The 27,878-nt window shown below is 38.9% G+C and overlaps 1 protein-coding gene across 4 annotated transcripts in view; it reads left to right on the top strand.

Moving 5' to 3' along the window:
* IKZF2 (IKAROS family zinc finger 2) overlaps nt 1-27,878 on the top strand; it is a 124,195-nt gene that overhangs the window by 81,030 nt on the left and 15,287 nt on the right. For all 4 annotated transcript variants that reach the window (XM_089477654.1, XM_089477655.1, XM_089477656.1 and 1 more), the window contains exon 6: nt 18,235-18,372. In XM_089477654.1, the coding sequence (XP_089333780.1) occupies nt 18,235-18,372 (138 nt within the window). The remainder of the gene's footprint in view (nt 1-18,234; nt 18,373-27,878) is intronic.

Below are 27,878 nucleotides of genomic sequence, written 5' to 3'. Positions count from 1 at the left end.
ATGGTATTTTCTAAATAAAAAAATAAAACAAAACATGCCAACAATCGAATTAGAACATGACACAAAAGGAAAAAGTGATAGCAGTGTGGGGAAGGATTAAGTCCAGCAGATACTGCCTCTTTTCTCCTCTCAAGGCCAGCACAGTGGCAGTTGGCATGGATGGAAGGCTTTTCATTGGCTTCTGGGCCTAGACATAGTGAAGCTGCACTTACCTCTTCTTCTCTGTTTCTGCAGCTATATCATATTGTTTTCAGGCTGCATTTCCTCGCTCCACCTACAGCTTTACTTGTACCCTAAGTTACTTGATGTGCACAGAGAATGTGTTGGCTTTGTACAATAGCCTAGGTTCTCAGTGGAAATCAAATGAACGCTAGTTCTTGATCCTGAAACTACTGTGAACCTTGGTGGACATTAACTGCATTCCTATCTTTTGTTCTATACTAAAGGACATGCAGTTTCGTCCTGCGAGCTTCCCATTTTTTAAACTCAATTTCAACCCTCTGGCTATTTCCCCATTTGTTTCCTTAATCAAAATAGGCCGTTCCCTTCTCCCTACTTCTCCTTCCAGGCTAACTGCACAATGTTCTCCTTCCAAATAACTGCACAACAGGAAGTGTTGGTTTGCACACATTTTGCGTAATTGTGCTATGCTGATTTCTGGCAAGGCATGCAAGGCTCCCTGCCCTGTGTGTAGAACAGAGGAAGAGATTTATATCTTAACTAAATGTTGAGCTGTGGTTTCCATGTAAAATGGATATGAGAAATATACGCAGTTGTTTGGGACTAGCCTGTTAAAAGTGGATGATAAGAATACAAACAGATGGTGGGGGAGGGACTTAGAAACATCAAAAAAGGCACCTTTCCTTGAGATGCACAAAGATTATTTAAGCTCTGTTGGAAGAAAAGCAAAAATTGGCTCTTTATATGGGCCTTTTGAGATCATGAATTTAATCCCATCATGTTTTCATCATTTACCTACAGGAGTATGCTTTCCTTCCCTTGTGCGGAGATTGTAATTCCTTAAGTCATTTCAATATGGTTTCTCTACCTGCCAGAATAGAAGCAATCATTCCAGGAGAATGGACAGGGTCACTCCAGAGAGGATCTACTTTGACATCTTTTTTTAATATCTTCTGCCAGGGCTCTTCATGGTATGGAAAAATGACTATTAAAACTCACTGGTTTTTATCAATTGAGGCAGCTCTACGAATTTTCTCTCAAGTCCTAAGTCATTTTTGTAGTAATCAAATGCCACTGGCCAACTTTGCAAAAATAAGATGGGTCAGTCAGTTTTGAATGTGTCTATTCTCTTTTCATTCTGCATTAGTCTACAAATTTAAGAACAAGGGGAAGGACCCGAGTTTTAAAAAATCTCAAATAAGTATATACAGTCACCCCTCCATTTTCGCAGACTTGGAAACTGTGTCCCTTGCCTGTTCGCGGGTGGCAAACGGAGGTGGACAAAATGGGGCATGCACCATATATGTCAACAATATCTCACTTCTATCTCAACAATTTTTAAAAGAAGCTAAAGATGGCTCACAACAGTAAATTAAGACAAATGTAATAAAAGGGATTACTAAAAGCAGTTGAACACAAAAACCACAAAGTAGCTGTTAAGATAATTGAGGCATCTCCATTAAAACCAGAGCCAGCCCTGCTCACTGGGTGATTTCACTGAAAAGTCGGCTGGAAAACTGAACAGGCTCACCAGGTTCAGTAACTAGTTCAGTCAATGTCAAGAAGACAGCTAGGCATAGCTGTAGCTAGGCTGATCAGGTGCAAAGAAGGACAGGTGTTTCAGTTGTAAGAAAGAAGATTGGGATAGGCTTGAGGCCTTTCTTCAGAGAAAGTTTGAAAACACCTGAACCAGAGGAGAACCTTTGAGGGGTTCAGAGAGAGATGAACTTTGGAAACTCTGAGGCTAAGTAGTGGCAAATATGTTACCCTGCAGCACAATACAAAAAAGCTTACATACCAGCCTTATGGTGTCTCATCTCTGTTGAGAGAGTGTCTTTTTCAGTGTGGCCTGAAGGTCAATGTATTCTAGATATACCTGGATAAGGCAAAATTATATATGGAGAACACTCTCCAAACTCACTTTTTTCTTCTGTGAGAGGCATAAAGGAGATCTATGGAAAGATGTTCTGGGAAGTGTGTGTGTGTGTGTTAGTCAGGGTTGGGAATGCAAACATTGTGCTTTCGACTACACTGTTACAGGTTTCCTCCTTCATCAGCTAGTATTATGTTCTGGGGACACTGCAGTGGGGTTTAGTTTGCTTTGGATCAAATGGTACTGGATATTTGGCTTTTTTTTTTTTTTTTTTTGCTCTCTTTCCAACTTTTACAGGTTTTAAAAGTTTTTATCTCTCTCTCTCTCTCTCTTAACCTGTTTTACATCACATGGGGGATCCTTCTAGGATTAAAGAAAGAAAGATCAGGTGATTGCCATAGTGGCAAAAAACAAAAACAAAACACACTTTGAAATCATTGCTAAACCTACTATAAGGGTTGCTATAAGTTGGAAATGACTTGAAGGAACACAACAACAACAATAACAACAAGTAGCTTTATGGGGTGTGTTTCAGTTGATAGAACTGATTTCTAAAGATGTCATAAAATAAACAGCATGAAATATTTGGGGGAATGATATGCCCTGTGAATTAAATACATATTTACTGTATGTATCTCTGTTCATCTGCTAATCCTGTTGAAACAATATTCTTCATTTGTTAAGATACACAGCTTCATCTAGATGTTCCACCTATGACATGGGTTGAGGACAGCATCCTCTCTAAAGTATAGGTATAGTAAAATATGTCAGTAACCTAATATGAACATAATTTTGTATCCTGGAATTGACAGAATACATAAGAAATTTAAACCACTAAGAATGGATGTGCAAAACAGCACACAATTGAAATTCTCTTCTAGTTTGGGTAGTAATGGATATATGACAAATGTGTTCAACAGCAAACAAAGCAAAATCACTTACTAGGAGGGGAGTCTACTCATATCACCGAGGACACACCAGATCTCATCCAGTTTGGAAAGCTAAGGCTTGTAAGAGAGACCGCTAGGGAATGATAGGGCAAAGAAAGAATCCTGAAGCCCAGAAGAGCCTGTTAGAGTTAATTACATTGGGTTAGATGAACCAATGTCTGACCCAATACATGAGGGCGTCCCATATTTGTAAGTCATCCAGTCCTGTGTTAAAGCTGTCAGTTGGCACAGTAAACCATAATAAAGATTTCCTGAAGCATATAGCAAGAGCAGCCCAGGATACATTGGCGCCTGAAACGAAGGACAAGGTGCCAATGGTCTGTCAGTAAACTTGAGTTCAGCATTGACAGTTAGATACAGCTCTCAGCCATAATGGAGACAGCAAACTAATTTGAAGGGCCTCAGCAGATATTGTGCCATGCAGATTCTCTGTCCTTCAAGGAAAGTGAACAGCCAGGAAATTCTGGAAGAACAACCAGGAGTTTGCTACTGCTGCCCCCCACCTATGTTTGCTACCTGAGCTGATCATTTCGCTCTGTGTGATAGTTAGGTGAACCCAATGTCTAGGTTTTGGTATTTCTGGCTTCACTGCTCATAGAAACTAAGTTATGGGACATATGGGTATGAACATCTTGCCCACTGCATTGTTCCCACTTTTCAAAGTGCTAACCAGATATACTGCACACAGTTTTCTCTTGGTGTTCCTTGTCCGTCCTCCTATTCCCTTTGTCCTGCCCAAGAGCTGAGCCTGTGGGACTGGCATGTGTGGAACTCAGTAGTGGTGTAGCAAGGCTTCATGCCAGCTCCATTACTCATTCTTTATCCTGTGATTTCTCCCTTGTCTGCCGTCTCCACACCCTATGGGCCCCCCCATTGATCCATGCAGGGGAGTCAGAAAAACCTGCTTGTCCACAAACCTGTTCCTTCTTGCCAAGAAACGGTCCTGGTTCTTGTAGATGCTAGGAATAGATTAACCAAATAATATGACATGTAGAGCTTGTGGGCATATCCAGTGTACGCTATCTAGATATGTATTTTATTACAGGCACAGCGAATGTCCTTTGCCACTTAATAAACAGAACTGTGATTTGTGAATTTTTTTTCATAGCTAGTGTATTTCTTCTACACTTATTTCATTTATTAAAAAGTGGACTGACTCAATACCATTTCCTTGTAGTGCACACCCATTGAAATGAATGGGGCATGTGAGTCACCATTTATATACATCCCATTGGTTTCAGTGGGTATACTGCAGTTGAGATTAAAGTTGCAGTGAACTCAGTAATTGTATCCCACAGGGGTTTAAAGCTTAAAAACACATGAAGCATCAGAAAGAATTAAAAATGTTTTAAAAATCACCCGAAGTGTGGCTTCAAGACAAAATCTGTAAAATAGCAGCATAAAACAGATGTTTAAATCATTCAATCAGATGGCTGATATCTAACTTGATGATGTGAAGATACTAGGTGGGCCTCCTTGGAGAAAGCATTCCTAAACTGGGACTCTGCAACAGATAGTATTCTCACCCTTCTTATCTTGTGACTCACTTTAGATTGGGGGGGGGGGGGGCAGAGAGAAAGGTATTGGGAGAAGACCTTAAAAATCAGGCAGGTTCCTGTTTCCTGTATGACTCTGTCACAAATAAGAGAGAAGATCATAGTTTAAATGCAACTGCATTGATCAAAACAAAGAAGGAAAATAATCTGAATTACACTGAGGATGCAGTCCAGTGCAAGGCTAATTCGCAATGATTTCAGATTAAACATTGGATTGTTTGGTAAATTTTTGAAAAAAGGACAATATAATTTGCACTTCACATTTAATGTATGAAACTGCTGTTTTAATCGCTTCAAAATGGTAGTTTAGCATTTTTTTAAAACTGTAAAAACTTATTTAAAAATATTTTAATGTGTTCTTAATTTTGTAAAAAGTCTTTATACCATTTTATTCGTCCATCTCCTCAGGTTCCTTGTGGGCTGGGAGGTAATATAGAAATACTGTAAATAAATAAACAAACGAATGAAGTTTGTAAATGCATATGTGCTGAGAAACTGTATCTTAGTAAAGTTAGAACTAAATTTGCACATCGTATGTTTGCTATTATTTATTTAGTTTTAAAATGTGTATGTTCTGCCCTACAGCACAGGATCTCTGGGCAGTGCACAAGTCAAATAAATGTATACAGTTTAAAACAATTTAAAATTTAGAATGAGAAACACAATTAACATAGACTAAGGACATACTAAACAATCTGGCAAGTTAAAACAGGTTCAGAAAGTTTAAGTGGTCTGAAGTCAGTCTGGAAGAAATAACGTAGGCATCAAAGGCTTTAATAAAAAGCTTTCTATAACTGGGGTGCTGCGGCAGAGAAGGTCCTCTCCCGTTTCTCACAGAGTATTGCTCTCACTTGTGGGAGACGGAGGAGGGTCCATCTGGCTGACATGAATCCATAGACAGGCATAATATTGCAAGAGATGCTACTTTGAGTAGTTGGGGTACCAAACTGTTTAGGGCTTTGAATAATAAAGATAAATGACATATTTTTTTACTTGTAATACAAGAACTTAGGATCACCCAGTGGGCTGGATGTTAAAGAAAAACAAAAGTGAGTACTTACATGTTAATGGAATGGATTCACTGCAAGAACTGGTCACTGCTTTAAATGGCTGTAGGAATGAATTAGAAAATACAGTCAGGTGTTCATAGTCGTGAATTTTTTTTAATCCATAATTCAACTTCCAGGGCCTGAAAATGTTCAATAATAATAATAATAATAATAATAATAATTTCAAAAAGCAAACCTTGATTTATAAAGGACATTATTTTACCACAGATTTTGGTACCCACAAACCCCAGCAGACAGCAAGGGTTCACTATACATGGAAAAAAGAAATATTTGCCCAAAATGGAACTCCAGATTTTAAAACATTTCTGAAAACCATTTGCAAAGGACAAACAGCAAAGACATTATCTTGCCTTCATAAGGTTTGGAAGAGGAATTAAGGAATAATGGTGTTGAAGTCGAAGGCTTTCATGGCCAGCATTCATAGTTTTTTGTGGATTTTTCGGGCTACATGGCCATGTTCTAGGAGAGTTTATTCCTCACCTTTCACCAGCATCTGTGTCTGGCATCATCAGAAGATGTCAGGAATCAACTCTTCTAGAACATAGCCCGAAAATCCCACAAAAAACTTAAAATGGTGTTGCATCTCAAATAACTGTTTTTGTTACTTTTATAATCATTATACACTATAGGTGTATTTACCTATAGCTTCACTGCTTAGGTGCAGGCCAGTAGTATGTAGCATTCTGATTTTTTTGGTAGTAACTAAGTGTAACCATTTCAACTAATTTTGAATAACATGAAAGTGAAGAGTATGTATGTATGCACACACACTCTTGACTGCCATTTTACCTGGACCTTAGAACTGCAGCCATAGCCTTTCAAAAGTAGGTTTCTGTGCTCTGGGGCTTCATATTGTTTGGACAGACATCTTGGAAACATTGAGCTGGATTCTCCCAGTTGGAAAGAGGCGGCAGAACTGGATGGATCTCTGACATACCATCTTAAGAGAGAACATCTGCAACATCTTGACAAAATGTAGGTCTATGACTCCAGCGTCATCATTCTTCTTTCTTTGGACCTTCATAATTTATTTTGCACATGCCCAGCATAGGTACTGTTCTTCTGTGGATTTTGGATGTGATTGTAGTTTGCTGTAGTGCCAATAGGATCTGTTTTATGACCCAGCAGAGTTCTTCTTACATCATTGAATTCTTAATTTGAGGATGGAGCAACCCCGAGGGCAGACTGTGACCTCACGGCCCCATTGCCTTTCACATAGCCATAAAAAGCCATAAGCTTTTGGTCTAGGTTCACTGATAATAACAGCTTTCTCATCTTTTTGCTTAGCAGTATCCTGAGTTTGTAACTTTGATTTCCACATCTAGCACTTTCTCATGGCATGGGGATAGATATGAGAAGGCAGTTTTATACTCTCAAGGAAAATGCAAGTTCAAGCAAACATTTTGGCAGGATGCCCCAGATGAAGGAAGATTTGTGTTCAGATTGTGGCCCTCAAGCCCTTGGCAAATGGCCCACATTTTCCTTGATGTTAAGGGGAAGGGGGGAACCACCTTGCATTGAGATATGGAAAACAGGTGATGTAATCAAAAGCACCTGCAGATAGAGGCAGGCCTGCTCAGCTTTTGCAATTTGCTGTTTAGAGATACGGTCGGCCCTCATTATCCATGGATTTTTTATCCATGGATTCAAACATCCACAGCTTGAAAACATTGTGTGTGTTTGTGCGTGTGTGTGTATCTTTGATTTTGCCATTTTATATAAGGGACACCACTGTACTAAGTCATTATATTTAATGGAACTTGAGCATCAGGTATCCACAGGGGGTCCTGAGATCATATGCCAATGGATATCAAGGGCCCACTGCATTATGGATATTAGAGCTTCAGTGCCAGCTCCAGGCTTTGGGAAGCCTGCTTTCCCCAGGATATCACCTGTTTGTCTCCATTGACATTGTCTCCATGGATTCAAACATCCACGGTTTGAAAACAGTGTGTGTGTGTGTGTGTGTGTGTATCTTTGATCAAGTGAGTTACAAATAAGGGTCATATTCACAGAGAGGAGGGCGATCAGCCATTGCTACTGTCTACTCTAGAAGGATTAGGTAGACAAGCAAGCTGTGGTGGTGGCTGCTCTTCATCATTACTTATCCGTTCAATCCAGTTGAGTGATCACAGCAGCATGGACAGGACCCTGGAGTTCCAGTGATGGTGTCCTATTTCAGACCATTGAATGCTTGGCATCTGCCAGGGATGCCAATCCAAATGACATTACTGCTTGTATTTTTCTGATGTGTTTTTTGCTTAGCATGTTATTTCTAGCCAAATACATGGATGCATTTAAAAATGAGCCATTAGGGTCTTCCTCTTGTCTCTAGGGCCTTGGTTTCTGTTTGTGGGACAAATGTGTGGAAGCAGAATTGGTACTTAACTCATTTGTCCGTGTTCCTTTGTACCAACATGCCTACTAGCCTTATTTAGGATCAGTAAATTATACACAGCCAACCTGTGTGTGTTGAATGAGAGAGGGGAGACTTGTGAATGTAGATTTATCTATTCAGAGACCATTTTCCCATGGTGAAGTGCCCCATGCAATCCCTAGAAATGGGAGCTGCCGTTCAACGTATTGTATATACTCGACTATAAGTTGACCTCATGTATAAATCAAGAGCAGATATTGGGGGCAAAATTTTGGATATTGATATAACCCATGGATTAGTCAAGAGTAAAACTTAGGGGCATGCAACAAAGGATCTAAATAATCAAACAAAGGAAAACAATGCCAAAGAATCTACAAAATTCTGGCAGGCATAATGATTTTGACTAACATTAAGGCTGGATGGAAAAGAAAGCAGAGAGAGGTCAGCGCTTCCAGGACAGGTTGCACTCTTGCCTTTCATCAGGGGATGGTTCCCGTTTTAATAAGATTTAAAGTGTAGTATTTTCATTGATCTGTGCATAAGTCAACCTAGGTTTTTGGGGCCAATTTTTTGACTAAAATTTCTAGTCTTATACATGACTATATATAGTATTTCCTGCAATAATGCAAACTTGGATAAGGCAGCCTAAATGGAAGTCTGATAGGGCTAAGTTGCGTGCAGGATATAGTGAGACCATGTAGTGGTCCCTTTTCTATAATAGTAACATAATCAGGACTAAATGCTTTATTTTTGTATTATTGTGTTAAACTCCTCTGATCCTTTAAAAGGTTTTGTGACCCTTGGTCTTTTTTTTTTAATCATACCTTTGTGTTGGTTACATTTGTGTAACTTTAGTGTCTGACTTCCTTCAGTCATTGGGTTTCACAACTGAATATAATTACAGAAGCAATGCAGACAAACCTATGATCTTTTAAGGAATGGCAGGAAATTTCCCCAGAAGAATTGGGAAGGGTAATATGCCCAACAGGAATTGCTGCATTTCATACTGATGAATGTAAACTTATTGTTGAACAAGCAAAGGCTCTTCATTCAGCCTATAAATGCTCCCTCCCACCCATCCTTGCAGCATTTTAAAGATCTCATCCATGCTTTTGTGAGAATTTCCCAGTTTCCTTCATATTGGATCAAACTCTCCTTGTTTAAGGTATATGAAAAATGTTTTGGTGTGGGGAGGAATAATCACTAATTATAAAATAGCCCATCATTCAATCTTCCTTGTGTGAAGCACACATGAAAATATGTTTTCTCTGTCTGTCTGTCTGTCTGGCCATCTGAATACTATCTCTCTTTTAATGAAACTTTAGGGTCATAAGGAAACAAACAGGCATACAGATTTCCTTTAATGCACCTTCATGTTCACAGTTCCCCACAGATGTTGTTTTGGAATAACCCACAACATCAGGCTTTTAGCAGGACCATGCTCCTTTGATTTTTTTCATAGCACTTGGAGTCTCAAGGGTGAGTGGGTGGAATGTAGGATATAAAATGCAACAAAGAAAGGGAAAAAAACTAGTTGTGGGCTTGTATTCTTTTCCCACCCATGACATGGAGGTAGGGGAAGAAATACAGAAACAAAAGTGCACTAAAAAAAGTTCTTCCCTTTGCAGAGTCTGGCTTTAGTTCACCTTCAAAGGTCAAAATTAAAAGCACATATGGCCATATCGATATAGACACTAGAAAGGCTTTCCACACATAGAAGATTTTCACACAGCATCGCTATATTGTTTCTTTAACATCCCAAAGTGTAGTGGAAGGATCATAACAGATAGACGATTCCAAAAGATTTTCACATGAGGCTGTTAGTGTTCTTAAAACGTTGACATATCAGAATTCAGAAATAAATGATTACAAAATGATTTCAAAACAGCTGAATTGCTGAATTCTGATATATCAACGTTTTAAGAACACTAATAGCCTCATGTGAAAATCTCCTTTTAAAAAAACTGGAGGAAATGCCAGGGGTAAAAGTGAATTACATTATTACTTCTTTGACTATTACCATGCAGTGTAAAATGGCTCATCCCGCATGCTCTTTAGTGTCTTATGTGAAGCTCCTGGATGAAGTCATTAGGAGCTTTGGACTTTATTTTTCCTTGTTGTCAGATTCAACTGGAGCTGTACAGATACAGGACAGGAGCTTGAATGCTGTAATGGACTAGATTAGGGCCAAGAGTGTCCCACTGGTGGGAATTATACGCTGTGGAATATGGTTGCCAGGTGAAATAAGAATGATAACAACACCTGCTAGAATTCCCTTTTGCATATAACCATTGAAGGGACTGGAATCCTGTCCTTTATTTCATCTGGCAACCCTTCTGTGAAACACTTCACAGGTGGAAGAGGGCCCTCTCTGCTATGGCACCTTGGTTATAGAAAAACACCCACACAAACACACATGCATGTACCGCTTTGGAGGCCCAGTTGGCACAGATGCTGTCCTCATTCTGGCACCAAGTTTAAACTTTTTAAAATGAAATCCTTTAAGACCTAATAGAGGTCATCCAACTCTGAATATGTGCTTGGTTTTAATTTGTTTTAACTTGTTAATTGTTTAATATGCTTTCAGTCAGTTTAAATTATCTTATATTTTTCAAATATGTTGAATTATTTAAGCTGAATTTATTTGCTGCCCTGAGACTCCACGATATAGAGTGGAATATGAATATTTTAATAAACAAATAAATGTCATTTGGCCAAGATGCCCATACAGAATCTCAGAGCTCTTTAAAATGGTGGTCTCTGTGTCTCTCATCAAGGTGGAGTCCCATAATAATTACATTGCAGCCAAGAAAATACTGCACAGGCTGTATAGGCATGCATCAAGACATAAGATTCATTTGTGAGAGTTTGCTCAAGGAAATAACCAGTGAGAAAAAAAAAATTCCCCATCATTTGTGAGGGGTTTCTTCAGCTTTAGGAGGAGAATAGTGGTAACCATCCTATGATGGCCTGATGTTGCAATGCATGCATTTACTGTTTGTTGTTGTTGTGTGCCTTCAAGTCATTTCTGACTTATGGCGATCCTAAGGTGAACCTATCATAGGGTCTTCTTCTCAAGATTTGTTCAGAGGAGTTTTGCTGTTGCCTTCCTCTGAGGCTGAGAGAATATGACTTGCCCAAGGTCACCAAGTGGGTTTCATGGCCGAGCAGGGATTTGTACCCAGGTCTCCAAAGTCATAGTCCAACACTCAAACCACTATGCCACAGTGCGTTTACTTTTAAGATCCCCTTAAATGCTGCCATACTCGGATCATGTGGTTTGTACTTTAGGGTGAAATCAAATGGAGATTTTTATGCTAGATGGATTGTTTTGGTATTGAGAGGCACAGATCAGCCACCATCACATGAGTGTCTTAACAAACCAGAGTACATTTATATTCCACACTTGGATGTGAATTGTAACAATTTTTTTGACAAACACAAACATTATTTGCCTAGGTTCGTGTACATTATCATGAAGTTAATGTTAATAATCAACATATTAATTTCAGATCTTCCATAATGCAGTGAAAAAAAATGAATATTCTAATTTCAGTCTTACTAGAATCACTACTGTTCCCAATTGTTCTAAATTAATACTTTGAACTTGCAAGTTATTTGGTTTGGTTTTAGTCAGGTCTCCTTACTTGTTAGTATCTTCTTGCACTAAGAGGAACAGAATTAAATGCTATCGTGTCCCTTATTTATTTTTAATAGTGAAAAAATTATTGGGATTAGAGAGTAATGTGATATAGGAAGCATTTAAACAACAACAACAACAACAACAACAGCTTGTTATGTACCAAGGAAATTGAGATTTTATCCTAAAAATGCATATCAATATTCTACACAGATTTGCTTAATTGTAATTAATTAGCATGCTATGCTGAGTCTAATATTTCAGTTTGTACAGAGAGTTTGAAATTTGACTTTACAGCAGTGGAAAATAGAAAAAATATTTTTGACATACATTAGTGTAAGTAAAATAAGGATCACAGAAATTTTTATTCTGTAATAGATTATGGATTATAAATAAAATCAATAATATCATAATGAGAAAGTATTTGGCTTACTGGGATAGTTTGTCTTTACTAAGCTGAAACAACAAGAGGAGGAGGAGGAGGACAAAAAGTAGTAGTAGTAGTAGCAGCAGCAGCAGCAGCAGCAGCAGCAGCAGCAGCAGCAGCAGCATCCTGCTTCCCCCATAAAATTAGGACTCAATGTGGCTCACAATGTAAAAGAACAATACGATCAAAAGCATACAAAAAGCTACATTAAAACAGAATTAGAAAAATAAACAAAAATAACACATTAAAACGTCATCATAGGATTTTCCTGCTCATCTGTACTTCATTCACATTGAGTATGACTGTGGCAACTGACACAGAGGGGGAACCAAAGTAAATAAAAACATTTCTTTATTTCTGTTGATGGGCAGAAGCAGCCACATCACTCGCTAAGCTTTGCTGCTGATATATATGCATGCAAATGTGCACAGGAGGTCATAGATGGTAATGATAACATGGCATCAGCCAGCAACCTAAAACAGCATCAAAATTCCATGTCTAAAGTAAACCTCGCTGAGTAGTTCAGGATGCGGTACTGGAGCTGCTTTTCAGTTGAAAAGAGTTACAATGAACAACTGCTTCAATTATACATGTCACATACAATCATTCCACACACACACCACATGCCCCAAACAAAACCAGACGTGATGAAGGAGTTTTAATCCAAACCTGTCTTATGGTCCCAGGGGTCATAAGATTGTTATTGCAGTTCAAATCCCTCCAAGTGCACTGTACCACCATTTTTCTGGCAAAAAAGAATAGCCTCTTCTAAAATTACCCACAGGGGTCATTTCACCTTTTAATTATGCGACAGAGCTCCTTTCCATTCTCTATCATAAAAAATACATATTTCCCAAGACTAGAGTGAATGTTGAGCCACATTTTGTTTTGTTTTGTAATGCCCAGCTGAAGAGGTGCTGCAGGCTGAGTTGCTGGAAAATGATGCCTGTAGTGTGATCTTACTTATGGGCACTTGTGGCATAAATAAGTAGTTGTGGCAGGAGCTCAAAGAGTCCCTCCAGATGCCTGTTGTCAAGGCACTCCATGACTGGGAGAGCACTGTGGGCATTTACCCCACTGCTCCAATCTCTAGCGCCTCATAAACACTTGGGCTGGGGCACTGCCAAGCTGCAGATGTTGTTGGGAGGGCAGGCGTTGTCAATTATAACTATGATGACAGACCTTCATCATTGTATTGATGACGGCAATGCAGGATCTCACAGCCTTGACAGACTGGCGATAAAGGCCGTCATCGAGGTGGAATGAGGATGTGGTGTCTGCACAACACATGCCCCGACTCTGCCCCCATGCTGGTGTGATGTTGCGCTCCCCACCACACACCAGGCAGCATCACGGGGCTCCTCTGGTGGTGTGTCCACATGACAAAGTGCCAAAGGAGTGCTGAAAACCTGCAGCACTGGTGGCTATGGCGCCCTTTCCACTGTGCAAAAAAGGAGTTTCAGAATACATCCATTTGCTTTAAAAATATATCAGATTGAGTAGAGATTCACACTGCTGCCACACTGTAGAATCTGACAGAGAAGGCTAAATAGCTCACAAAACCACAAATCTCAAAATTCCACAGCACTGAGTCATGGCAGTTAAAGCAGTGTCAAACTTTATTACTTCTGCAGTGTGGCAGTAGCCTGAATCTTCACGTTGAGTATCACTGTGGCAACAGCCAAAGAGGGGAACCCATTCTGATACATGTTTATACAAAAGGTTGTATTCATGTCACTCAATTACAAAACACTGAAACTCCAGGATTAGTTGTTGTTGTTGTTGTTGTTATTATTATTATTATTATTATTATTATTATTATTATGCCTCTGCACTAGAGTGAAAAGACTAGCACTTTTTGTTGGTAGTCTTTGCTCCTCAACATTCCAGTTTATGCAAACAATGTATTTTGTCCAAAACATATTTTATATAGTCTTTTTGCACAGTACAGTATTTTTGCAGACAAAAAACGTTTGTGATTTTTTTTTGCAAATAAACCTCCTGAAATAAATAAATAAATAAATAAATAAGCAAACCTCTCATAATCTTGCCCAATTGAGAGAAATCATTTGAAAAATATCATTCTCCCATGCACATTTGAACTAAGTAGAGATTTATATCCCTGAGAGGAACTATGGTGGCAGCTTCCACATTTTATACAGACATTGCTGATCTAGGGACTCTAAAGCAGAGGGGAGATTTTGTTTTCTATTGCATCTCAAAATAATCTTATTATTGGAAGTTCCTGCTCCACAGTATGTGAAATGCTCTGTTCAAATAAAAATGAAGATTTACAATAAGGAAATATATAACTTGTGGTGGGGGCTGGTAGACTTGTTGTGTGCCCTCAAATCACTTCTGATTTATGGTGATCCTAAACTGAACCTATCACAGGTTTTCCTGAGGTTGAGAGTGTGTGACTTGCCCAAGGCTACCCATTGGCTGAGAAGGGATCTGATCGTTGGTCTCTAGAGTCATAGTCCAATGCTCAAACTGTTACACAATGCTAGCATACTTGTGGTGGCTCTAGTGCCTTTAAAAGTTAAGTGAAATAAATACGGAGTATTGTACAAGTTAGATTTCTTCTAAATTAAATTAACACTGAGTTCAGTGGAATGAACATTGAGAAGTAAATTCAGCTGAGTTTGTCTAGATCAAACCTGAAGTCTATGGCCAGTAAGACAAAGGGGAATTTGGGACAAGCCTTCCTCAATGCTGTATTGAATTGAAGAACTGTCTAGCTTCAGATGGTGTTGAAAGCAGAGAGATTGTAAATTCTTTAGTATGTTGTATGGTGGCGAATGAAAGAGACTTTCACAATCAATCATTAGGAGCTACAGAGTGGAATTCGTTTGGTAAACAGGGGAAGTACATTGTATTGGGTTCATGAAATGATTCCCAAATTTTGGCCCTCCATATCCTTTTTGGTGTTTAGACTTCAACTTCCAGAGGTCCAAGCCCAATGTTGACCAGTGGGTCAGGGATTCTCGGAGCTGAAGTCCAAAACACCTGAGTTTGACAAGCACTGGCATAGTGCACTTCTACATGGGTTGCAGAGCAATTGTAATGGATGGAAAACAGATTTCATTGTGGGTGTCACTGGAAGAAGAAAAAGGACGATAAAACCTATGGTGGCATAAAGGATCTTGGCTGTAGCTTTTTGGTAATGATTTCCTGATATTTAGAGAACCTTATTCTGAGCTTTCTGTCAACCCCAGTTTTCTATGAGCTGATTGTATTATCTAATCTCCCTCTATTGATGGAATGAGGTGAATGAAAGAGATGAATGTATGAAAAAGAGAAGAAAACGTGGAAAGATTTTTTTTTAAAGTACAGTTGAAAGTGGAAATGTAAAACAGACTTTTTAACATGCCTCTCGTAATGGTAGAATTCCTTTTGATTTCTTAGGATTTTGCAGTCTTTTAATGTGAAAGATTTAAATATGAAAAAACATATACCTTTATTGATTCTTAGTCTTGAACAGCCCAAGTTCTCCCTCTCTACAATCTTTTCCTTTGCTTCCAACTTGCTAATTGTTTTCTGCTTTGTGATACAGCATTAAAATTAACGACAATAACAAATGGGGAAAAAAAACTATTTTAAAAACCCTTCCACCCACAGTACAGTAAATGTTTTGAGAACGTTTCATTTTCAGTCCTAAAACACAGGCAATCCCCTATATATCAGTCCCAATTCCGCTTACAGTCCTGCATCACCAAAGGGTTTTATTCTGGGTTAGATTCAATTTTGGTATCAGATTCAAATGCCAATACACTCCAACTGTTCTTTACAGGGGAGAAGATCCTTATTTTTTTGATGCCATCCCTTACAAAGCTCTGTGTTCACATTATCCCTGTTTTTCCTTTGGGGAAGATTTAGAATATTATTTTTAAAATAAAAACAATTCTAAAAGGCTAGATTCCCAACTAAAAGGCCTACTTTACACATGCCATGGCAGTCGGGAGCCTTACTCTTCTGTGATTTTATTGGAAGGACGAGACATGTGTATCACATCTGGGGTATTTATGCAAGTCTCACTCCCATTCTACTCTGAAGTGAGCAGGAGAGGAAATGTGAGGCAGAAGCCGTTTTTCAAAAAAGAAGTCAAAAGAAGGATGAAGAGATTTGTTCCTTATGCTTGCTATTTCTCTTGGACATTGCCCTTGGGTTCATATGTACTTTCAAAGGTTCATTCTTTTTCAGAATTTCCCCACTGGAATCAGGATAGTCAAGCTTCAAGCTCTCACCCGCCCCTCCACCTTTTCTTTTCTTTCTTTCTATCTGACTGTTTGCTTAGTGCAATTTTATGACTCAATTTGCACGTGGTGAATTTCAGATTTGTATCTACAGCTTCACCAGAGATCTGTGGCATGAATGGAGATCCAGTTTGTGATGAAGCATTCCTTTATCTTCTTGTGAATCATGAAAAACAATTTTTTGACAGCCAGGACATCCCTGGTATCTCAACATAGTGGGAATATGGGATTATGGTGATTGCAAAATAACTTTTCCTGATTGACCCCCATACTTACAGACGACAAATTGAAGGCGGAGTTTTTGCTATTATTTCAGGGGGGGAATGCAATTAGTTTTGAGGGAGCATAGAAGACTATACTTTTGAAAGCGTTATCATGTAGTGTGACAAAAAGTTTCCTTCCTTTCCTTCCACTTTATCTGCAGTGGGAAGAAACTTGAGTAGCTATCCAACCATCTAGGCATATAGTGGCTGCTAATCTTGTTAGAAGGACAAGTGTCACTATAGAGCTTTAAAACATTTTCTTAAGAACAAGTTAGCATTTTTTGCTTAGCTTGCTGGTTGGCTAACTAGCCAATATACTGTATATAAGGAGAGAATAGGAAGAGCCATAATACATTGCCAAACTACACTGTAAGTTTTTTTTCTAAAGCACAGCCTTCCCTTTCCACCAAATACATTTCCTTTCACACCTATAATAGTGGGAAGTTATTACTCACCACCCCAATTTGATTGTTCAGTCCAGTTCACTGAATTCAGTAGATGTCCCAGGACCTTATTGCATGCACTTTTGCCTCCGTTCTAGACATAGGCAGGGAACATGCATGGCTGAGTGAAAATGGAGTTTATTGCCTACTAAACTGTTGGCAAGGTGACCCCATGCCATCGCTGACCCTAACCCATCCCTGAGCTGGGCTGAGGCACGTGAATTTTGCTCAGCTGGAAAGCTTTCTTGGTCATCTAGAATGTTTCCGACTGAGCAAAATTCATGTGCCTCACCTGGCTTGGGGATGGGTTAGGGATAGTGATGGCATGGGGATGCTTTTCTGACAGTTTAGCATGCAATAAACTCCATTTTCACTCATCATGCATGTTCCCAGTCTGTGCCCATAACGGAGAATAAAAGTGTGTGCTATAAGTTCCCTAGTGTGGAACATATAAATAGGATTACTCTTTTTAATAAATGGACTGTGGGGATTTTTAAAAATTGACTGAGGTTGGGGGATCCACCCGTGCCATAAAGCAACAGAAAGGCTGTGAGTGGAGAGACTACAAACAAAGAGCTCAGGGGGAATGCTAATCCCTCACTGACCACATTTAGATGTTAAACAATCATCCTTCCAGTTCACATGGAGTACTTCCCCATGCTGTTCACCAATGGTGGTGTACAATCAGCACTGCTATACCACACCTTGTGTAGTTCGCCTAATCAGTGAATCTCCTCTATTCCTGTTTTCCTTTCATTTTATAAAATCAGAATGCTATGAATTTGGCCTTTATCAAACAAACTTTTGCTTAGGTTGTCTATTCCCCTTGCTTTGTTAAGCCAGTTGTCCCTAATCCAGAGAGTTTCTTGAAGACCTTCTTGCCTGATGTTATCTTGGACTATCTCAAAACTGTTTATGCAAAGGATGTAAGACTACATTTCCCCATAGTTGCACAGAAACCTTTCTTGACTATTCTCTGTCCACCTGCACTGGGTATTTTTGCAGCTGTTGTTTTCATGGTGTGGGTGAATGTGTGATAGAAGAGTGGTACACTGAGATAGAGAAAAAGGAAACGAGCAAAGGTTAGAGGATGGAATAACATTTGTAGGTGTTTTCCTATTCTATTTTTGTAATAGCACGATCCCATTGGTAAGCATGCTGCCACATTATTTTAACCCAAACCTCTGTTCTTTCCATAGTGGGTAAACCTCACAAATGTAACTACTGTGGACGGAGTTACAAGCAACGTAGTTCTTTGGAGGAACACAAGGAACGCTGTCACAACTACCTTCAGAATGTCAGTATAGAAGCTACTGGGCAAGTCATGAGTCACCATGGTGAGTGGAAGACACAGTCTGAATGGCTTGGTCTTCTTTTCCTCTTGTTCTTCATTTTTCTTTCTTTTGTTTCTTGAAATCTACAAAAAAAAAGTAAAATGAAATTTGAATAATATACAGAAATACATTTATTACACTTGTGATGTTTCAAACATGAAACATAAATTCAGGCTCAAAATTATGTTTATGAGTTAAGAAAATTATAAGCATCTCTTTATTTCATTGTCACATGCAAGAATTAATAATCTCAGAAGCTTTTGCCCGATTGGGCAAGATTACCAGAGTTTTTGCTCATTTTGATTATAATTTTTTTTGCACATCTGTACTGTTTGTTAAAAAATAAACATTTATGCAAAAAAGCTTGCAAAAAATAGTTTTTTTGTGTAAAAAACAAGTGCCCCCCCCCCAGTTCCAAAGTGCAAAAATATATTGTGGCAAATGTCCATTTTCTCAATGGAGTGTCTTGATATGCTGTGCCACTTTTTCTTTAGAACGAGAAACGTTGTACCCTTTACATCACTAAAAGAAAACAGTTCCAGAAAGGAAAAAGGGAAGAGTGTATTTGCCTTTTCCCCAATTCAGCTCTTTGCACAGGAACAGAGTACCTGAGGAACAACATGGAGAGTCTCCCAGCTGGAAAAAAAACCTGCTGTGTTCATTTTCTGAAGTGAACAGGCAGCCAATAGACACAGGAATTATGCTCATCGATGCCCTTGGGCTTTGGATCAGGATGATTGAAAGTACTTAACATATTTTTAATTAATGGGACATATTGAGGCATGTCACACATATTTCATGTGCCATAAAAAGTTAAATTGGACAATAATCAATCTTGGTTGGTGTTGTGGGATGGGGGATAGTAGAACAAATTTTCTTGAATTAGCTAAGTGTTGCTAGTCTGTGTTGGATTGGCAAATATGGTTTCTATAGCCTGCTGTGCAATGCAGTTAGAGTTATGAACAGAAGACCATGAATGGAAACACTCAAGAGTTCTATTCACACATAATGACAAGCCATGGTTAGATGAAAAGGAGAGCATGCATAGAGTTATGAGCTCGCACTTCCCTTATGTGTTCTCCCTCCCTCCACTTCTTATCTTTTGCTAACTCTAGTTTATATGAGGTCCAAAGTGACAAACAATGGTTATTCCTTCTTACACGGTGGAAACATATTTTACATTGTAGTTTCAAGTTGTATGGTTTCAAGTCATAGCTTGGAGGCAAGACACCGATCGAGATTTGTTACCTCATATTATATGGCAGTAATCAGCAGCAAAAAAAAAGAAGAAAGAAAAGGAGAACAAGCACATGAGAGGGAGCAGAACATGCTCCAAGAGTTGCTCCCAACTGCCAAACCATAGTTTGGTGTTACATTTAAACTGAGCCACTATAGTAAGTATTTTGAAGTAGCACACTACCCACTTTACTTACTGGCCCTCTTCAGTGAACAGTGGTTCAGCACTACTGTATTGTGGGGTGACTTGAAGCTGGGAACTGTACCCAGCATTATAATGCATATTTTAAAAAAGAAAAGAAAAAAGGAACTGCATCTCGATTAGGAAATTTCATGGCCAATGAGTGAGTGGGTCAAATCGTAATCTATTTTTTATGAATACGTTTGCATAACCAACTGAGACCTCTGGAACCAGAATTCAGAACCTTCCATCACTGCATCAGTTTACCTCTTGATATCTGCTTCTATGCTTTGGGTTTTTTGGCTGTTCGATGATGGGTTTTTAGGGACGTGGAGATATTGCTGGTCTGTTGTGGGCTGATACTGTTGTGGGGAGGTGTTGGTGACACACTTCACATTTCCATGCCACCATAGTTTATGTCTTCTTTCTAAAGGTTGGAAAAAATTGAGTTAATTATTCAGAGAGGCCATTAACACCAGGCTGCCATGTGAGACTGCTTGAAGTGTGAGATGCTCACTGAAGGCCCTGTTGCATGTTCCACTGCCACAGTAGCTAGGTTTGCAGGTATACAAGACAAGGCTTTCTCTATAATAACACTTCACTTGTGAAATTCTTTCCCAAGGGGAATTAGATTATAGTTCTGTCTTTGTTGCATTTTTGGTGGATCATAGCAATTGCACTGTTTTATTAAGCCTTAGTCTTTAAAATCAGTTTTGACCCTTGGTGCCATTTTAATTAAGTGTGTGTTGTTGTTGTTGTTTTTAAAATACTAAACAAACACCGGTCAGAATTCCAGTGTATTATAGAGTTTAACAATATCCAAATAAATGTTTCTGTATGCAGAATCAACTATTTCCCATCAGAACTGCCAGAAAACTGCCAAGGTCCACTTGGTCTTGCATCCTTTCTTAGGTCAGTAAAATGAGTACCTAGCTGGTTGGAGGCAACTGGCTTACATATTGTAAACCGCTTAGGGAGTGCTAGTTCACTGATAAGTGATATAGAAATGTAATTGCTATAACTACTTGCTATAAAACATAAAATTAGATAAAACAAAACAAAGTAAAACATTTCCTGACTTCAGTGACTTTCACCCAATAGATGAATTTTCACTCTTCACTAAATGTTGACAACTTACATTGGCTGAGAAAAAAGGTTACCCCAATTAGAAAAAAACAAAAACCCAATCGTTTTTAAACTCTTCTAACTTGATTTTATTGTATGCCACCATACTAAATTGTAGGTCTAATTCTGTCTAGATTCTGTAACAAAATCATAGCTCTCAATGACTAAAATATCCTATGCTAGTACAGAAGGGTTAAATAAATGCAGGGCAACATACTTTAAGATAAGAATGTCCCCAGGTTTCAAAAGTCTGATTTACACTGATTGTCACCAGTCACAAACTTATTTTATGTTGGTGCATTAGTAAATATCCTTCATTTCCAGACATTATTGGCTGCCTTGCCTAATTTTACATTTTTAACTAATTTGAATTTATCTGACTTTAACTTATAAATGATGAAATATATTTTTGGTCTATCAAAATTATTGTTATTTCTATTTATGATCTTAAATTGATTTTATTATAAGCTGCCCTGAGATCTTCACATATTAGGTTGGTATATATAAATTCAGAGTTCATATTTCATTTATTTATTTTAGTGTGTGTGTGTGTGTGTGTATGTGTGTGTGTATAAACTCTGAACTTAAATAGCTTGAGGTAAACATGCTGGGAGAAATCTTAGCCATCAGTGGAAAAACGTCTTCGCTTACTTCTGAGAATTAGGGGGAAATGGAAAGTAGCAGGAAACATCTTATGTCCCTCTTTATGACCTCCCTGTTTAGGCCGTTTAACAGGTCAGCTATAATGATGGTGATTTTTCCTGATGGTCTTTTATTCTATTATCTTTTGAACTTTTCCTGAATTTCCACAATAAATCATTGTACGTTCAGTTGAACCTTACCCAGTAAGTTGACTTAAACTGAAAATGTAAGGCATCTGATGCACACCTGGTCAATTGGGAGTAAGTGACATAGACTGGCCTGTAAGTAATTTATTAATAACAGAATTGCTCTTAAACTTTGACATAGGGCTGGTACATACCGGCGGGAAGCGGTGTGGTGGTGGCAATAGTAGGGGTCGGGAGCGCACAGCAACCGCATGCTCCTGAGCCCTAATATGGATGGATGGAGTCATCATGACGCCCTCCTGTCCATACGGGGGGTGGGAGGGTGCCATGATGACACAGATGCCACACAGCATCCAGACATCACTTCCAGGAAGTGACGTCATGGTGGTGCTGTTTCTCCTTTACGGTACCACAGAAAAGAAGCCGCTTAGAGTGACTTCTTTTTGGCAGTGTGTCGGTGCCATGCAGTGCGGCTGCTGCGGCACTGACAAGCGGGAAAGATGGGCGGCACAGAGCTGTCTGTCTGTACCACACCTTAGTTTGGTTTAAGTCTCACACAGGCAAAAGGAAACAAAGGGGGATACTTGTTGATCATCACTTTTGTATCTGCATTTTGCAGTCATTTTGAAAATAAAGATGGTTTATGCTTGTTCAGTTGTCATTGTTGCTTTTAATAGTGCTTTATTACCTTCGGTTTGTTTGCTTTACTGGCACTTGGATGACTGTCTTAAATGAGGAATCATTGTGTTTATCTCAGCATGAGTATCCTGTACAAATAATAAAAACTAAACAAGTTTACCGAGTTGTAAGATTTAACACTTCTTGCCTCACTTGGCAGCCTAGCTACAAATAGATAAATAGAATACACTGTTAGTTACGGGGTTTCCATGAGCCAGAGCTTTTTTCTGGAAAGAAGAAACATCCTTTTTCTAAGTTTATCCTGAATCAATTTATTATACTCAGTACAGATTGTTATGGGTTAGGAGCCCAATAGTTGAAGGGTGCTTTATCCATTTTTTGACACTGTTTCATCCAGAGTCTTGGCATTTGTGTATGACTATATAACTCTCAGTAGCTGGTAATCAACGAAAACTTCTCCGGGAAGACTTCAGCTGGCATTCTATGTCCAGTTCTGGACACCACAATTCAAGAAATTAGGTGACAAGCTGGAGCATGTCCAGAGGAGATCAACCAAGTCTGGGGACCATGCCCCATGAGCTATGGTTGAGCTTAGGAAACTGGGTATGTTTAGGCAGGAAACGAGAAGGGTAAGGTATGTTAGCCATGTTTAAATATTAGAAAGAATTCCATATTGAAGAAGAAGCATGCTTATTTTCTGCAGCTCCAGAGACTGGGGGCCAAAGCATACAGGAACGATCTCCAGCATTGATTGCTCCAGGATTGCAGCGGCCACATGGCCTGCTCCCAAAGTGGGCCACCGCCACAGTTCCAAACGGGCCAGTGGCAGGAATGGATTAATTCTGCTCCTTTTGCTGGTGGCTTTGGGCTGCCTTAGGCAGCCTAGGAGTGGCTTCCGGCTGCTTGGAGTGTGTGTGTGTGTGTGTTGTCTAAACGCCATGCCCCCAAAGTGGCTCAGAGCCACTTTATTTGGGTCTTCTGTTTCAGGCCTAGGTCATGGAGCAACTGACTCACACACATTAGGAAGAACTTCCTGACAGTAATAGCTCTTGGGCAGTGGAATATGCTGCTTCAAAGTGTGGTAGTCTCCTTATTTGAAGGTTTTTAAACAGAGGCTGGATGGCCATCTGTCTGGAGTGCTTTGATTGCGTATTCCTGCATGGCAAGGGGATGGTCTGGATGACCCTTGTGGTCTCTTTCAACTCAGTGATGCTGTGATTCTATGATTCTGTGTACTGTTTGTGCTTTAAAAATCCCAGAATTTGGAAGCCATGCAAACAAACCATTCTTTTCTGTCTTTTTATAAAGGATAAAAGAGGAAGTTTTGTTTTGTCTTGTTTTAAGCAGTATTAGCACCCTTTATAGACTGCAAGTCACTTTCTTACTTTAGGAAAACAAAGTGTACTATGTTTAATTTGGCTTGGCATGAAAGTATCATGTTTGATATATTATGGATATAGCTTATTGAGGAAATAATTTCAAAAACTTTTCAAAATATTATTGTTACAGATGTAGCTACACAGTCCTGAACTACCTGAACTACAAGGAACCTCTTTGCTTTTGCTGATTTATGAGGAGCAAGCAAAACAAACAAACAAAAACTCCCCCCCAAAAAAAGCTTCAGACACACATGCTTTAAAAACAGAAGACACCATCAACATTAGTAAAATTAAGAAAATTAATTTTGTCTCTTCTAATCCTTCATAGACCAAGAAGATATAAAGCAGTTCTCACAAAAAGAAGTAAGAAAAGGAAACAAAGACCAGGAATTGCTATGTAATGAGACAGTGTACACATAGTCTTACATAAATATTTACCTGCTACACAGTAAAAATAATGGGGGGAGGGAGAGTTATTTTAAATATTTTATTCATTGTTATAGAAATGTTTCATAATCTATTTTTTCTATTTTTTCAGAAAAACTGCAAAGAAAAATATTCCCATTTTTCTGTCTCCCACCTCCACCCCTGCCTTCACATCCTTGTACTTTATATGGAATATATTCATAAACAAAAGATATGGCTGTAAATTGAATGTTGTATGAGATTAAATCTCTGCTGCCTGTAATCTCAGATGTGGGGTGGGTGTTTTACAGATATATAAAGATCTAAAGAATACCAAGACATCCTGTTATTAATTCTTGGGTTTTGTACCAAGGCCTGGCTCAACTTCAGTCCAGTTCATAGCATTATTCTGAATTTTTGGCCCATTATTTTTTGCATGGGAATTGGGAGAGAGGGGCATTTGAAAAGAGCATTGGATGAAGGCAACTTACTTGTGCCCCAAGAAATGTTCCCTGGTCTTCCAATTTACCCGACAGCTAGTCACAAGCTTAGGCAAAACATAGAATCATAGAGTTAGAAGAGACCGCAAGGGCCATCCAGTCCAACTCCATTCTGTCATGCAGGAAATCTCAATCAAAGCATCCCCGACAGATGGCCATCCAGCCTCTGTTTAAAGACCTCCAAGGAAGGAGACTCCACTTCACTCTGAGGGAGTTTATTCCACTGTCGGACAGCCCTTACTGTCAGGAAGTTCTTCCTAATGTTGAGGTGGAATCTCTTTTCCTGTAGCTTGCATCCATTGCTCTGGGTCCTACTCTCTGGAGCAACAGAAAACAAGCTTGCTCCCTTCTCATTGTGACATCCCTTCAAGTATTTAAACAGGGCTATAACATAAGGTTCAGGAAGATGACAGGCCTAACATATAAAGAATTGCTACACAGTAACTGTAGATTCAGAACAGAAATGGACAGAGGAAGGAAAAGACCCCTTCCTCCCTCATTGCTCCCTTCCTTTCCATCTCTGGCATCCATCTGTGGGAAATTTCCAATGCTTGCTGCAGGGCAATGCTTGAGATAGGGTTTGTAGTCTTAGGCACACCAGTATGTAGTCGAAGTAGGCTCAGCTGCGATCCTTAGGCATTCTTTTTAAAAACAACATCACCATCATCATCATCATCATCATCATCATCATCATCATCATCATCATCCATAACTGTAGCCATACCAGATAACATTTTGCACTACTCCCAGATGGCTGGAGCAAAAGCATTTAAACATTGCAGTACTTGTGGTGAGAAAGCTACAGTTGACAAGAATGGGATATTTTCAGCCAGCCAAAACACATACTGTTTTACTCAAACCATTTTACTGTTTTTACTGAAAATCTAAGAAATTGAGTGTCATTAGTAGTGAGGAGAGATGTAGCAAAAGCAGTCAAAGGATATAATGCAAAATCTGAATGAATAATATAAATTAAGCTTCAGGGGAAAAAACCATCAATATAGCCATAACCCAAGTTTATGCTCCAACTACACAGGCAGAAGAAGAAGACATTGAAAAATTCTATGCTGGAGTCCAGGAGGAAATTTATTACACACCAAAACAGGACTTCTTGTTAATCATAGGCAATTAGAATGCAAAAGTAGAAAACAGAGAGGAACCAAAGGTTGTAGGAAAAATTGGCCTAGGATCAAAACAGTGAAGCAGAAGAGTGACAGGAGAGAAGTAGGAGAGAAAAATTTGTAAGGCCAACAGTTTGTTCATTGCAAACACATTCTTCAAGCAACTCAAGAGGTGACTGTATACATGAACATCTCCTAATGGTCAATATAAAAATAGACTACATTATTGGAAGCAGAAGACAGAGAAGCACCATTCTCTCTGCAAAAACAAGATCAGGGCAGATTGTGGCACAGTCCATGAACTACTAATATAAAAATTTAGTGTGAGCTAAAGAAGAAAACTTGACCATCCTGAAGAACATCTCTGTTGCATTTAAAGAACAAACAGATTTGCACTATTACTACTAATTGACTGGGAGCCAGAAAAATTCTGGCCTGAAGCCAGGGACATTGTCAGGGAGGAATGCAAAAAGTCACCCTCTATAGCCAAAAAGAAAGAGATGCCTCAATGAAAAGAAGACTTTTGGAAATGATTTCCTGACATTCAGAGAATCTTATTCTAGGCATTCTACCAACAACAGAGAGTTTTCTTTGAGTCGATTGTATTCTCTGTGTGGGTATGTGCCTTCACCTATGGTGACCTTATGACTTCCATAGGGTTTTCTTAGGCAAGGAATATGCAAAGGTGGTTTTGTCTGTTTCTTCCTCTGAAATACAACCTACAGCACCTGATATTATTTGGCAGTCTCCCATCCAAGTACAAATTGGAGCTGGCCCTGCTTAGCTTCCAAGTTCAGACAGGATGTGTGCTTTTAGCGGTTTTAGGCTTTTCATGAGGATATATGTACACACACACACACACACACACACACACACACACACACACACACACACACCCTTATATAAAAGCCTAAAAACACTAAAGGCACACATCCTGTCTGATCTTGTAAGCTAAGCTGGGTCAACTCTGATTAGTACCTGGATGGGAGACAGCCAAAGAACCAAAGGGGTTGTGCTAAAATCTTTATGAAAAGGTGCTTCTTTAAGAATAGATTTGAAGGAAGTGTTATATTTAACAGTACTAGGGGAGATAATTCCAAGCATCAAGGAATGATGAAGATGATGGGAAATTGTTAAAGAGTGCAGGAGACATGGGAGTGGGAGTAGGGTGAGAGGGTTAGCTGATTGTTTCTACCTCTAGAAAACTGCTTGTCAGTCAGTCAGTTTAAAAACAAATGGGAACAGGTGAGAGTTTAGGATTTGTTCTCATCTTCTCTTGGAGACAGTTCTGACTAGGACTAAATGAAGATTTCATTAAGTAATTTAAACTCCTGGAGGGCATGTAAATTAGGATGATTTATTACAGTGTCTTTCTAGAAACCTATTTCTTTGTGTGCCAAGTTTCTTTTTTTAAATAATCATAATCATAGTGTTGCTGCCATACAATTAGCTCAAGGATATCCTTGGCTGAACATGTTTAGTAAAAGCTACTTTCTATGAATTGCAAATACACAGATGCTACAGAATAATCAGAAATATTGCTATAAAGGCAATGAAATACAAACTATAGAAGCTATATTTGTAAATTTCCTTGAGTCACAGTTTCAGGGAAAGGGTGCAATCTAATGAAATACCACCACTACCACCCACTGTACCCTATATATCTTCGTATCAAGTTTGTAATATGCACTCATAAATGTTGGTGAATTGAGGGGGCAATACTAGGGAGTCTAGTTCAGTTCTCACCCAAGTGCTTACATTTAACAGCTCTAGCCTGTCAACTTCAATAGGATGAAAATGGAATAAAGGGCTGGCATTTAGCTATGGAATGGGTTGAATGAAAAATATTCCACTGGCTAATTTTTTGAAGCCCAAATTAGATGTTAACACAGTAACAGAAATATTTTTGATAGATAGATAGATTGAGATCAGCAGTTCTTAACCTTTTATTTACAGATCACCTTTAAATATATTTAGAAGCCATGGACCACATAGATTTAACTCAAGGTTTAAAAACCAAGGAGGCTGTCCTGGTCCTAAACCATTGTCTATCATCAGTAATGCATTGGATGATGACAAATTAAAACTTAATTAAGACAAGGCAGAGGTACTCGTGGTTAGTTGGAAGGCAGACT

The sequence above is a fragment of the Sceloporus occidentalis genome, unplaced genomic scaffold, assembly GCF_023333645.1.
Source record: "Sceloporus occidentalis isolate IW3139 unplaced genomic scaffold, rSceOcc1.0.p SCAF_12, whole genome shotgun sequence".
NCBI lineage: Eukaryota > Metazoa > Chordata > Lepidosauria > Squamata > Phrynosomatidae > Sceloporus > Sceloporus occidentalis.
Note: the sequence above shows the minus strand (reverse complement) of the source record. Positions and strands in the feature narration are given on the sequence as shown.